Here is a 13,403-nt window from a genome sequence, read left to right as displayed (position 1 = left end):
TTTATTATAGAATATTTTTCATGGACTCAATGTATCCTTATCCCACCCGCCCAACACATATGCATTCACTTCTTCTTAAGGAGATAGGGATCAAAGTTGCTTGTACTCCGGATCTGCCAGGATCTTCCTCTTAAATATCACACTGGAGAGCAAGCTGCCGTGCCTAGTCTCCATCGTGATTTCTGGTGCCTAGCTAGTAATGTGTACTGTTAGACTATGGCATGAATTTCTCCCACTTCCATTACTATTTCTTTGTAAATGGGAGGAAAATTCATTACTAAATAACTTGAAGACCTCCATAGTTTTTTGGTGGCTTGAAACAGTGCATGAAAAACTCTAATTCCAGGGACATAGTACTATCAATGTATCTGACAGATTGTATTTTCCAAGAGTGGCCACAGCTATATATATATCTCCCATTCCATAGGCTCTTCTAATAAGGTGACACTGAACCTCCTTCATCAAGAGGTGAGGTCTATGTTCTCTCCCCTTGAGTCCAGATGGAGCTTTGTAACTGCTTCTTCCAACAGGATGAAGCAGAAATAACACTGTGTGACTTCTGAGGCTAGGTCATAAAAGTCATGAGGCTTCCTCTCTGAGGCATGTGCACCAGTAGCCATGAGCATACACGTATCAAGTCCAGATGCCCTGAGTCCACCATGCTGAAGAGACCACAAGGGGAGCCCATGAACAGAGACCCCCAAGCAAGCCCAACTATTCTGGCACCCAGCTGTTTGTCTTCCTAGCCCTGGGGCCAAGATCATCAGATAATAAAAATAATTCTCAACCCCACTCCCTTTTCACCTAGGCCCATTGTGCTTTCTTGGGAGTTATAATTGCACAGATAGAGTCAGCAAGGTGAGACTGCCGGGGTGAGCATCCTCAGGCAACCAGGAGGTGACTGCCAGGCTTTTTGGTTGGGGAACCAGCCCAGGTTCCCTGTGTGGAGCCTTCCTCTCTTCTTCCTATGGAGGAAGCAGGCACTCTTCCTTGGTCATCCCACCTGCCCTGTGAAACTGACCATCCATACTCAGGATCCTGGGTTTTCAGCCCTTTTATGTCCTGGCAGCCTTTTGGGATTTTCATGGGTATTTTAACAGGAGTTGGGAGAGGAAAATTCAGGCAACCATCAGAAATGCAGCATCCCAGCTTTCATTCTGAGACTCAGAGGCGCCACCCAAAACAATCAGACGCAAAACAGCGGGCGCTCTCCCCCTAGTTCCCTAGCCTTGTCACTAGTCACCCGGACCCCCTCCGCGCCGTGCTCCGCAGTGCTGTGATTCCAGGAGAATGAAAACAGCCAGCATCTTCTTTAGAGCCAATTATTCATCTTAGTCCTTTCTTCTAAAGCTGCAAATACAATAAACAAGGGAATGAATAGAAATACTAAAATACTACTTAAAATTGCCTAACTCCAGGCTTCTTTTGATATCACTCTAGACCAATTTTTCTCAAATCTTGATGTATATATTACTTACCTGGGTAGCTTGTTAAACTTTAAATTCTGATTCAGCATATCTGGGCTGAAGTCTGAGAGTCTGCGTTTCTCACCAGCTCCCAGGTGACGCCAGTGCTGCTGGCCCAGGTGCCATCCTCTGAGTGGCCAGGCTCTAGCAGTCTCTCTTGCTCTCACTTCCTGGAGGCAGCCCAGGGAGACTCTTACTTTCCGCATGGCTAGGTGTGGTCTTACAGCTGCTGTCACCACCCTGTCCCTTTTCTCCTTTCTTCCCAATGCTTGTGGGCTCTTCTTGCCGTTTGTCCTATCCCACAGCTGTTGGGTGGCCCCAGTGAGGAAGGGTCCTCTCTCATTTGTTCTGTCCCCCAAAGTTACTGAGCACTGTGCACCTGGCCCTTCTAGGAGGCAGAAATGCAGAAATGAAAGACACCAACCAGATACTGGTCAGGGAAAAGCACAGTGAGTGTGCTCATCAATGGGATAAATACAAGGGCAGAGGGTGGCTCAGGTGATGAGGGGAAGCAGGTGGGAGTGCAGTTAGACAGTTGTCTTTAAAGGCTTCCTGGAGGAGGTGACACTTTAGCTGGATCTTAAGATACTAGCATATTGAACCAGCTGAAGAGAGTGGAGGGACAGGCATTCCAAGCAGAGGGAACAGGCTGTGCAAAGGTTTGGAGGAGGAGACAGCATGGCGAGCTCAAGGAACTGCAATTAAGTATAGAAGGAGTAGCGGGTGTGTGTGAAGGGCTGGGGAGAAGGTTAAGGTAGCGTATTAGTTTGTGTGGGCTGCCAAAGCCAAATACCACAGACTGAGTGGCTGTAGTATTCTACAGCAGAAATGTACTTTCTCACAATTCTCAAGACTAGAAGTTCAAGATCAAGGTGTTGGCAGGTTTGGTTTCTTTGAGGCCCTCTCCTTGGCTTGTCGATAGCTGCCTTCTCACTGTGACCTCACATGGTCACCCCTGTGTGTGTCTGTGTTCTGATCCCCTCTTCTTATAAGGACAGAGTCCTATTGGATTAGAGCCCACCCAGATGACCTCATTTTACCTTAGCTACCTCTTTAGAGGTCCTGTCTCCAAATGCAGTCACATTCCGAGGTGCTGAGTGTTGGGACTTCAACATAGGAATTTTTGGGGGGAGGACACAATTCAGCCCATAATAGGTCACCAGGGTTTGGACAGATTTCTTGCTCTGTTTGTCCACTCCCAAGCCCCCCTTACTTGCTACAGCAGCGGGGAGGAGTATGCCTGGAGGAGCTGGAAAGGCGGTGGTGTAAGGAAGCTAGGGGTGGGGGGTGGAGGAGGAAGCTACCCTGAGCAGAGGTTTTTCACTTTCTCTCATTTGTATATGGTTTCTCTATTACCCATGCTCTTGATGTAGGTTTGGGTTCCCTTTAGTGGCATTCTATACCTTGTAGATTTTCTTTCATGGCTTCCTGGAATGCTCCCTGGGAGCCCTTCATTCTCTGATCCGCCCAAGGGTTAATGTCCTGATTGTCCCAGGCCTGCTGTCCCTCAGGAGGGCAGGAGGCTGTGACCACTTTCTGCTGAGCTTAGAACCCATGAAACTCTAGACATTTTATTATCTCTATGCCTTATATTTTCTTTGTTGGAGATGCTGTTGGGCCTTCAACACATTTTTCAGGGCTGGCTGCCATATTTTACCCACCCTTAAAATGCAAAGGTTTGTGTGCATTTTTCAGAGACCAGTAGCAGAGCTGTGAAGGTCCTCCTCTGAGAGGAGGAAGGGCATTATGTCAGGGAAAGGGCTCATGGGGACAGTTTCTGCTGCAATAAGGGGGTGTGCATCACACAGAGGATGGAGAAGAGGGTACCTGGGGAAAACGCCTAGAAGGAAGTTTTCTATAAATCTTGACACCTTCTGGGTCTCCTGTCCTAATCAGAAGTATTTAGCTTCTTGGCAGGAGGCCTGGTAGGCACTGAGAACAAATGAGCCTTTATTTTTAAAGTAAAACACTCTCTCTATCCTTAAGAAGCCAACAGTCTATTTGGATAAACAAATTCTATTTATATGCATATCAATAGAAGCAGCAAATGATGTTCTCTCCAAATGCTCTAATATTGATAAATGTATATTATCTTTATTCTTTCTCCTTTACCTCAAAACTCATTTTTCGTAAATGTAACACATTCCTAAAACCCTAGCTTTCTCATATCAATTCTTCAATTTACATTAATGTTCTCTCTTCTCTCTCTCTCTTCTGTTTCTCCACTTGGATTCACCATTTTTTAAAATTGCATCTACATTGATGTTTATCCTTTTTACTTCTTTGCTGAGCTTTAGGGCATATTCAAATTAAGAAATATAATTTAAAATATGAGACTGTGAATATAGTAAGTAGCAAACAGAGGCTCAATGGCAGAAAGGCATATGGATCAGGCTAATTGGAAAATGGGGGCAGGGAAAGAAAAACTCTGAGAAAAAGAAAATAAGCTTCAACTCAGCCCAAATATTAGTTTCAAGCCAAAGAAGTTGGCCCAGCCCCAATTCTATCCTTGGTTGCACACAATATATGATTGGTGCATTTTCAGAAAAAAGGAAAAAACCATCAGCAGGGTGAGAATCTAAACATCTATTTTCCATCCCAGTGACAATCAGAAGTCATTCTTTGCATTTATTTTTCAACTTTGTATTTGCCTGTGAACAAAATTGAAGCTGGCAAAAAATGGTTCATGTGAATTACTTGAACAACAGTTTCTCATTGTGTTGAATTACATCGAGGCTGCTTACTGTGCAGTCTGGCCACAGTCCAGTAACAGAGGAAGATACTGTCATTCTTCTTTTCCACGACCATGAAGTTAACCCACTTCTCTCCCACAGAAATGAACCGACGGTCCTCTCGAAAGTGGGGGGAGAAGCTCTCCAAATCCTAATCACGAAGCATTTACCCACTGCTTATTAATATTGTAGGAATCAAAAGCCAGTGAATCCTCTCATGTCACTCCATTTTCTTTTTGCTTTGCTAGATTCGATTTCAAGATTACATGGCTTCCCAATGTTTGGAGTACCTCTAGTAGCCAACCAAGTAAGGAATCATGGAACCACAGCCTTAGCTAGCAGTATTTTCTTTCTTTCTTTCTTTCCTTTTTCTTTATTTCAGAATATTATGGGGGTACAGACATTTTGGTTACATGTTATGACTTTGCCTCACCCAAGCCAGGATTTGAGGTGTGCCCTTTCCCCCATACAATGCTCGCTGCGTCCATTAGTTGTGAGTTTACCCACCCCTATCCCCCCAACCGCCAAGTATTTTCATCTAACTTTGAAAAGCCACCTAGCCCAGAACGGTAGTTGAGAGGCCAAAATTATCACATGGGTTCCAGAGTTATTCGTAACTCTGGCCTGTTCCTAAATTCACAGTCTACCACTAGGGGGAGGGATGAATGAAAAAGGCCCCCGCCTGGAGGTGGTGGTTAGAGCAATTCTCCAAGGCAACATTTAAAGGAAACCCATTTGCAAGTGTTGGGGTTTAAGCTGTTGGCCTCTCTGTTCATGATTATCCACCATCTACTTCCAGGGCTGATTAGAGCGGACACTGCAGGTCATGGGAGGGCTAAGCCCCATCTAGCCAACTTCCTCCTCAGTACTCCCACAAATCTGGGGTGGAAAATGCAGGTTCAATTCCTGCCACTTGCTAGCCGTGAGCTCCCCAAATCTACTTGCTGCCGTTTCTTATGAGTAAAGTGGGGTTAGTAAGACCAGCTCTCCCCATTGATATTCAACTGAGAAGCAGGATATTTAAGTCCTTTACAAGCATTAACGTGCTGTACAGATACAAGGACGGTTACTATTTTTCTGCTGCTCCCTCTGTCTGCATATGGGTCAAGGGCACCTCCAAGCAGAAGCATCAGACACTCATAAACCCACCTCATCATCCCTGGAGCCTTGATCTACAAGTAAATAAAGGATGAGCAAAGAGGGAAGGGAACTAAACATGTTAAATTCCTTCTTTCTGCCTGTTGTGAGTTGCAGCCTGATTTCTTTCAGGCCGACTTTGACGATTCTTAAGTCTTCAGGAGCAGAATTACTTTCATGGCTGCTCACCATTAATTACAGGAAGAATCTATGACCCGAATCCAGAGTCCTTTCTCTAGCAGCAAAAGTGTGTGATTTCTCTAAAGACAGTTAATTTTTTAAATCTAAAATAAATGGTTAAACTGAAAAAAGCCTGTGTCTCTCTCAACCTGTACATGAAGCAATGAGGTGTAGAGCAGAGGGCTGGACTTGGATGCAAGTTCTGTTCCTTTCTAGCTGTGTAACACTGGGCTAGTCACTATACCTCTCTGAGTCTCCATTTATAAAAAAGGAACAATACAAGTCCGGCCCTCCGCATGAGATGGAGCACTGGGTGATAAATGAGATAATATATAGGTAGTTATTAAGAACCTGGGCTGTGCTAGCAGACATCCTGGTTTCAAAGGCTGGCCCTAACGTTTACTAGGTGAGTGACATTGGTCAGGTTAGTTAAACTTTCCAGTCCTCAGTTTTCTCATCTGTAAAACAGGGCTAATAATAGTGTCTGGTTTACAGGATTGTTGTGAAGCACGCAGAACGATGCCTGGCCAGAGTAAGCACCCAATAAACGTTAGCTCTCGTTACTACAAAGAGCATTCTGCACATTTCAGTAGCAATGGGATCACTGGTACTCGTCAGCTGAGACAAGTAAAAAGCCTCAGCTCAGCTTTGCAGCTCACAGTCAGAGGCGGGGAAGAGAGCTAACTCATTAAGGGTCTTTTCCGGAGGAATGGAGGAGGTGCCTGCATGACCAAGAGTGATGGGGAGGGCCAGGGGTGGAATTAAAGATTCCGTAGGAAAGCTGGCTGTGAGCGATGGCAGGGTGTGGGGAGCGCTGGAGGGGCCTGCGGTAAGGATGCTAATGGTAGGACTGGTGGGGAATGGGGTAGCCGGTGATGACAGGAAGTGGAAAAACTAGGGAAAGACTTCTGTAGGAGAAGCCAGTTCAGACAGGAGGTGGACCGGACAAGGAAGGAGTGTTCCAAAGTGACACCAAGCCTGGGTGAGATCTAGTCTGGAATCACAGAAGGATGAAGCAGTTCATATTTAAATGGTATGGCAGCGCAACACCCCCAGCCTTACGCCGCCTATTCTCATTCAAGCTCCACGGGAGAAAGTAAAAATTACCGTCGTGTTAATTACCATTCACTTTCGAATTTGAGCCTGCATTGGGACAGATGAGCCCAGGAGAGTGGATCATTTTCTTTGACACAATTGCTAAGGAAAGGCTTTTCAAATGAGTGGCTGGGCCCCCCGGTTGCCCAGGTGGAAGATGCTGAATGCTTCCTGGTACCGTTCCGGTAACGTCCAGTTTCCTCTGAGCTTCCGAAAGCTGCGGCTGAGAACCAGCAGATCCCATGGGTAGTCCTCGCTGGCCCAAACTCTTTAGTAATGCTGAGGATGGGGACTGATCAGAAAGAGCGGCTGCCATGGGTCGGGGCACTCAGGCCAAGGCCAAGTGTGGTGGCCCTGGCCACAAAGCCAGGGGAGGGCGAGACCTCGGCAGGCCTGCCGCGAACCGCTCCCTGCCTGCTCCGGCCCGGGCTCCAGGCAGACGGGGGCCGCTGTGCCCGTGCACTCGCCTGGACACCGCGGCCGGGGCGGTCAACAGTCTGCGCGCCTCCCGACGGGTCACTCTAACTTCCTCTTCTCTCCTTTCGGGTTACAGGGCCTTGTAAACACGCCCAGTAGCCCGGGCGAGCAGGAGCCGAGGCCGGCAGGCGGCAGAAGCCTCAAGCAGCTCTGACCTCTGGCACCTCCCCAATCCCCAGAGCGCAACATCTGTCCCCAGAAATCCCGAGCGGAGGCAAGAGCGCGCGCCAAGCCCTGCCTGGTTACTCAGTACTCTTCCTGGGAACAGCGCCTCCTCTCCGGCCCAGCGCCCGGGTGCCGCGCACCACGTCCGGCCCCGGCGGCGCGCCGGCACCCCTGTCTCCGCGCCGGCGCCCCCATCTCCGCGCGGGGCGCAGCACCGCGGTCTCCGCCGCCGGCCCCGGGTCCCGCAGCGCCATCTAGCGGCCGGGCACCGCCTAGCGCTCCGGGCACCGTCTCCGACTCGGCAAGGGCTCCCCCGCCTCAGTGCTCCCGGCAGTCGGACCCCCACCCGCGGCCGCCCGGCCGCCCCCAGCGCCGGAGCCCGTTCCCCCCGCGCCTCCCCGGGGGCGCAGGGGCAGGGCGGCGCGGCGCGGCGGGGGCGCGCAGCGGCGATCAGGCCCCAACGCCCGGCGCTGGGGCCTGGGGCGAGGGTAGGCGCAGCCGGCGGGCGAAGGAAGCGGGCGATGGCAGCGGCAGGCGTCCGCGGGAGGCGAGGCGGCGGCAGCAGCGGCGGCAGCAGCGGCGGCGGCGGGCGGCGCGAGGAGCCCCTGTGATTGGCACAGCCCGAGCCGGAGGAGGAGGCGAGGGGAGGGCGGAGGCGGAGGCGGAGGCGGAGGCAGGGGGCGAGCGCGGCGGCGGCCGCGAAGAGCTGTGCCTTCCACCTCTCCAGCCCCGGCAGGACGGGGGCGACCGCCGCGGGCCCGGGGCGGGGACAGCACGCAGCCTCGAGGCGCTCACCCCCGCCCGGCAGCGTCCCCGACACCCGGGGCGAGCGGGAAAGCGGCGGCGGCGGCGGCGGTGGGGGAAGGATGCAGGGCAAGAAGCCGGGCGGCTCATCGGGCGGCGGCCGGAGCGGCGAGCTGCAGGGGGACGAGGCGCAGAGGAACAAGAAGAAGAAAAAGAAGGTGTCCTGCTTCTCCAACATCAAGATCTTCCTGGTGTCCGAGTGCGCCCTGATGTTGGCTCAGGGCACGGTGGGCGCCTACCTGGTGAGTCCCCGTGTCAACTCCGCCGCGGGCCCCTTCCCCAGCGCGCCCCCGGGTCGCCGGCTGGCACGGGGAGGGGGCCGCCCGGGCGCCGGGGCAGGCGGGCATGACCTCGGCGGCGTGGAGGTTGGCGAGTGGTGCAGAGGCGGCCGCCGGGGGAGCTGCCGGCCGGGGCTGCTCAGCTAGCGGGGAGCAGGCGGGACGTGGATGCCGGCGGCAGCTCGTGCGCCCGGCGGGGGCTGGGGGTGCCCGGGGAGGAGAGGCGGCGGGCAGGTGGGCGTGAAACCATTCCTTCCCTCCCTTGAAAGTGGAGCCAGATGGTGACTTCAGGAGCCTCCTTGGAGAGGAAGGCATCGGGTTTTCAGGTGACTTGCACATGGGAAGAAAAGCCAGTTAGCACCCCGCGTCCTCTACTCTGTAGTCCATCCTCCTCGAGAACAAATCCATTATGCATCATTTTCTCCGGGCGCTTTTTCCATCCGCCAATTACGAGGGGATTTAACAGCTTAGAGTAAAACGCGCCCTAGTGCGGCCCTGATCTGAGCCGGGGCTGCAGGAGGAATAGTCCCATGCCGTACCCCAATAGCCATCTTACAGCGCCTGGGATAAAGTTACAGTACCTGGAGAGCAGCGGCGAGTTTGTGTAGTTCCTTGCTACCCACTCTCAGAGATATTCCTACCGTGGTCTCTCGCCCACAGAAGGTTGCATCATTTTGCACAACGTGCATGTATTTTATTTGCCTCCAGAAAGTGGATATTAATGCTCAAAGGGCCCATGGGTGCATAACATATCAGAGGAAACAGCTTGTAATGACTCAGCACTGTCAAGCACCTACTTTGTGGCTTTCGCCTGCCCTGCTTAGGTGGTCCCAACTTGAGTTTCAGAGAGTGCACTTCCAGACCCAAGTACAGGCCTGTCTAAACACAAAAGGATTTTTGAGAGTTTATAGTGTTAAATCATTGCTTGACTATTGACCCGAAACTGGAATCAAATGTCATAGACTTTGAGTGTTCCTGAGCAAGTTTGATGAAGATAGAATCGGACAATATTTTGGCTGTTGGATAACTACATCCAGAGATAGATCCACATACATCCTGATATATTGATGTTACCATTAATCCCTCATTCCTGGCCCTGGGTTAAAGTTAATGATGGCCAGACGCTGGGGATCTCATACTATTCGTAAATAATCTCCCAAGGCGCGAGGCTTGCTGTTAAAGGCAAGTATGAACAGTGCTTGGTCTCTGGTGTTGGGTAAGTTGCATGGTTATGACAGGGGTCTTCAAACTCAGCTCTGTTCTTGGGGTGACAGAATTCCAGGGCTTTTGAAAATAAAATGCATTTCTGTTGATCCATCTGACATGAAAGGTGTTTACATTCTTATCTCTGTTGTATATACATCCATAACTTTTATGTTGCAAGTGAACCCTGTGGCCACAAGCACATTTTGTTTTGTTTTATAAAATGCATTCATTTTGTCTATAGTTATACACAGTTTTGGAGATAGGGGATAACCGTGGTTTTGGAGTCAGTTTATCAGAGCTTCCTTAGGGAGAATTTGACTGTTAAAATATTTAAATAGGTACACATACAAGATGCAAATACACATTAATAAAATATATGAGGATTTGTACTCTAGCATATGCAAAGTACATAATACCTAACTGGGTCTATGTTTAAAAGGAGGCAGTTAGTATATCAACAGCTGCCTCCAATTTAACAGTTTGTCTCAAACCAATTTTGCTTAGTAGAGTGCATTATTCATGTGTGGCAAACGCTGACGGAACTTTGCACCCCAGGAATGATAAAGGTGCAGGCTTATTATTTTTTACTTGCAATGATCTAAGGATTTTACAAAGTAATAAGCTGGGCTTCAACTAGATGAATGGCGTAGCTCTGTTAGAAAGTTAAGAAGCAGAGTGCTCCAGGAGTGGTGAACTTCTGGAGGCAGGGCTGGCCCAAGGAGATGGAAGGTTGACTTTAATCCCAGGACAGGTGGATGGCAGGCAGGAGAGGAATTAGTCCACCTGCTGGTGGCATCCTGACATTTCTAGCTTTGGCGGATGGAAAGCCTGATTCCGTGGGATAGGATAACAGGAGTCAACAGGTGACTTGCAGAAAGCAGATGGAGGCCCCGGAGAGGACAGGCCTAGGAAATTGAATTCATTTTGGTTACTAGGAACAGAGGCGTGAGGTTCTCGGGGCTCTGCTTTGCCTGGCTGCCCTGGACTTTGTGTGGCCATCTGAACCTCATGAAAATAAATAGTTGGCTTATCAGGGTTGACTGATTCAGCTTGCTATGGGCTTTGCTCTTCTGGGCCATTTCAGAGTTTTCTCTTCATTTGTTATTTGGGAGGTAGAAAAAAAAAGTTTGTTTTTCAGCCGTGAGAGACTTCTCTGGATAATTGGAGAATGTCGGCCGTTTGCAGCAAAGGCAAATTTCTTCTTTTTAATTCCTTATGGCTTTCTTAGGAAACCTGAGACCCTGTGTCTGTAGGCGATCACACAGGCAGGGTCCACGTGCAAGGTGTGTGTTATCTGTGATTTTTACATTGGCAATCAGCCTGAGTCTCTGAGGAAGCGTTTTCAGATACCTGAGGAAGAGCTTGCCTTGAGACAATGCCAACATTGCTTCTTTTCATAGGGATGAGGGTGATTACAATTCTATGCCAATGACATTATTTCCTATTTGATTCCAAAAGTCCATGCAGCTTCTTATTTTGTCTCCTCAGGTGCCTTAAAAATATATCTGCAGGTTTCACTTTATTTCCCTCTTTTCTTTCTGAAAACACAGATTTCCCAGTGTCCTCAATGACACGAGTATCAGGCTTCCCAACTGCAGAACTGAAGCAGGAAGTTGCCTGTGATTTGAGTAGCAACTCTGAACAGCAGGACATGTGTGAGTGTGAGTGTGTGTGTGTGTGTGTGTGTGTGTGTGTGTGAGAGAGAGAATGCTTACCATCAAGAACCTGCCCAGAGAAGAAACTCAAGGAAGAACTGTACTGTGTGTAAGAAGGCCACCATTTGTTAGGTTAGGCTAGGGACCTGCAACTTTTCACCTTGGTGCTGAGGCCTTCCAGGGGAGGACAGAGGGACGTTAATCCTGACGGCCAGATTCAGGTGCAGACTGGGCCAGCTATGGATTCTGAAATCTCTTACAGTTGCAAATGTCTTAACCGGAAATCATGCTTCAGAGAAGCCAACAGTCCCAGGGCTGTTCTGTCAAAGTCACTGAAACTTCCTGACTGGATGCGAAATAACTTTTTCAGCATGAGAGGAGACCCGCTCAGTTTGATAGCCATTGTGTGTCCTTTGCTCGGGTCTTTGCTTTGGGTGGCTGCAGTCTGAACTGACCTATTTGCAAGGATGTAACATCTGCTTCAGTCTTGGGCTGTTTGGAGAAGGCGCAGGTGTATGGGAAATGCGTGGAGAGAAAGTCATTTTGTGTGCACTTTATCTGTGCTTTATAGAGACCGCTGAGATGTTTTAAGTCGTTCAGTGAGGGTAGCCCTGCGTATAGAGGTTCCTGTGTGTTATCAAATTACTGAGGACTGGAGTGGATAAGGATGTGTACAGGAAATTAAAACCTCTGACACCTCTGGGTAATTACGATTGAGGCTCACATACAAATGCATTTGAATGTCCTCAGGATGAAAACTGAAAAAAGGCCAGTCTGTCTCCTGCATGGAGCACACAGGCAGGTCTTGTGAGCCAGGGTAGGTATTTTCCCGTTGAGAGTTGTGCTAAAGTAAGTTCGAGGTTGTGGTGACAAAGTAATGACATAGATGACTGCGTATGGTTAACGAGGCTCTACCTCACTGCTTGAGAGTCACTTTTTTTTTTTAGGCCTAAGAACATTCTGGGCTTGCAATTAATGTGTGAGGTGAAACTGCTGGCTTTGTTTTGTTTTGTTTTGTTTTCCTAAAGAAGCATCATTTAAAGATGGGTTTTTGCATATCCAACCCAGAAACAGACAGCTGAGCGACATTTTTAAAGTCCTTGTCAAATTAGTATGATGACTAAGGTAACTGTATTTTACTTAATCAAATTATTTTATACACTTATGGTTACTCAAAGTGACAAATTCCCTACCATTTGCATAATTACTATGTAGCCTCAGATAGTAAGAAATAAGATTAGCCTGTTTTTTTTTTTCCTCTCTTACAGCTTGATTTAAAATGTTTAGCTAATAATTATTGAGGGAAAAAATGTATTTCTGAAAATTCCTTTCCAATAGCTTTGTGTACATACCTTTGTTTCTGAGGGGGTTTTCACTTGTCTGTTTGATAATAGAAGAAACCGAATTGGTTGCAAAGTGAGCAAGAGCTCTTTCCTGAATTTTGTTAACTCTCCCCCACTTCAGTTTTGGACACCTTATAGCAAGGATGACCGAGAGGCCTCTCTGCGGTGGCATTGCCTTGCTAATCAATTGCTCAGCGTGTACAGCTCATCTCGCGTGCTGCTGCCACGGTGTAGCTCTGTGTCATGCTGGATAGCTTTCCTCTTGTGCAAAGTGCTGGTGAACAGCTGGGTAAAGGCAGCTCGAGCAAGAGGATCTCTGTGAATTTATCTTGCATATTAAAAGCAAACTTCGAGGTGCCTCCTTGGTCAGGGACCGAATTCGCTTAGCAGACTGGCCTGGGAATTAGTAAGCATGGTGTTGCAAAGACGTTGAGGATACAGCCGCGTTTCATGTAGAAGTGGTGGAGAATAAAACGCCCTATTGGTAGCATTCTCTGGTCTTCCAACTTGCTCAGATTTCACTACAGACATCTTTTAATAAACTTGTTTCTACAAAGTAGAGTCAAAGGAAAGCTCTTCACTTCTGTTTTGCATATGTACTCTACCGTATTCTGCACACTCCTGTGTGCATTATATATTTCCGCAGTGGTCATTTTGATTGTGTGGCTTTCACGTGGATTTGGAACCCAGTCTCCCCTAAAGACAAGTCAGCTACATTTTCTTCCCTCCCAAAAATGCCTTTGGTAATCTAGATCAGAAAGATAGCATCCTTGCTTTTTAAGTTCATTTTTGTTTTCAGCTTTTATTTCTGTATCTGCAAAATAGATAATAAACAGGAACAAAAGTGGAGTCATTGACCTTGATT

At 48.6% G+C, this 13,403-nt stretch overlaps 1 protein-coding gene across 1 annotated transcript in view; it reads left to right on the top strand.

Annotated features, from left to right (window-relative positions):
• The first annotated feature begins 7,937 nt into the window (after window positions 1-7,937).
• Window positions 7,938-13,403, top strand: part of SLCO3A1 (solute carrier organic anion transporter family, member 3A1) — a 335,490-nt gene continuing 330,024 nt past the window's right edge. The window contains exon 1 of the mRNA XM_012643783.1: window positions 7,938-8,298. Within this exon, the coding sequence (XP_012499237.1) occupies window positions 8,119-8,298 (180 nt within the window). The 5' untranslated portion in view covers window positions 7,938-8,118. The remainder of the gene's footprint in view (window positions 8,299-13,403) is intronic.

The sequence above is a fragment of the Propithecus coquereli genome, unplaced genomic scaffold (assembly GCF_000956105.1).
Source record: "Propithecus coquereli isolate 6110/MARCELLA unplaced genomic scaffold, Pcoq_1.0 Scaffold20, whole genome shotgun sequence".
In the NCBI taxonomy this organism is placed as follows: Eukaryota; Metazoa; Chordata; class Mammalia; order Primates; family Indriidae; genus Propithecus; species Propithecus coquereli.
Note: the sequence above shows the minus strand (reverse complement) of the source record. Positions and strands in the feature narration are given on the sequence as shown.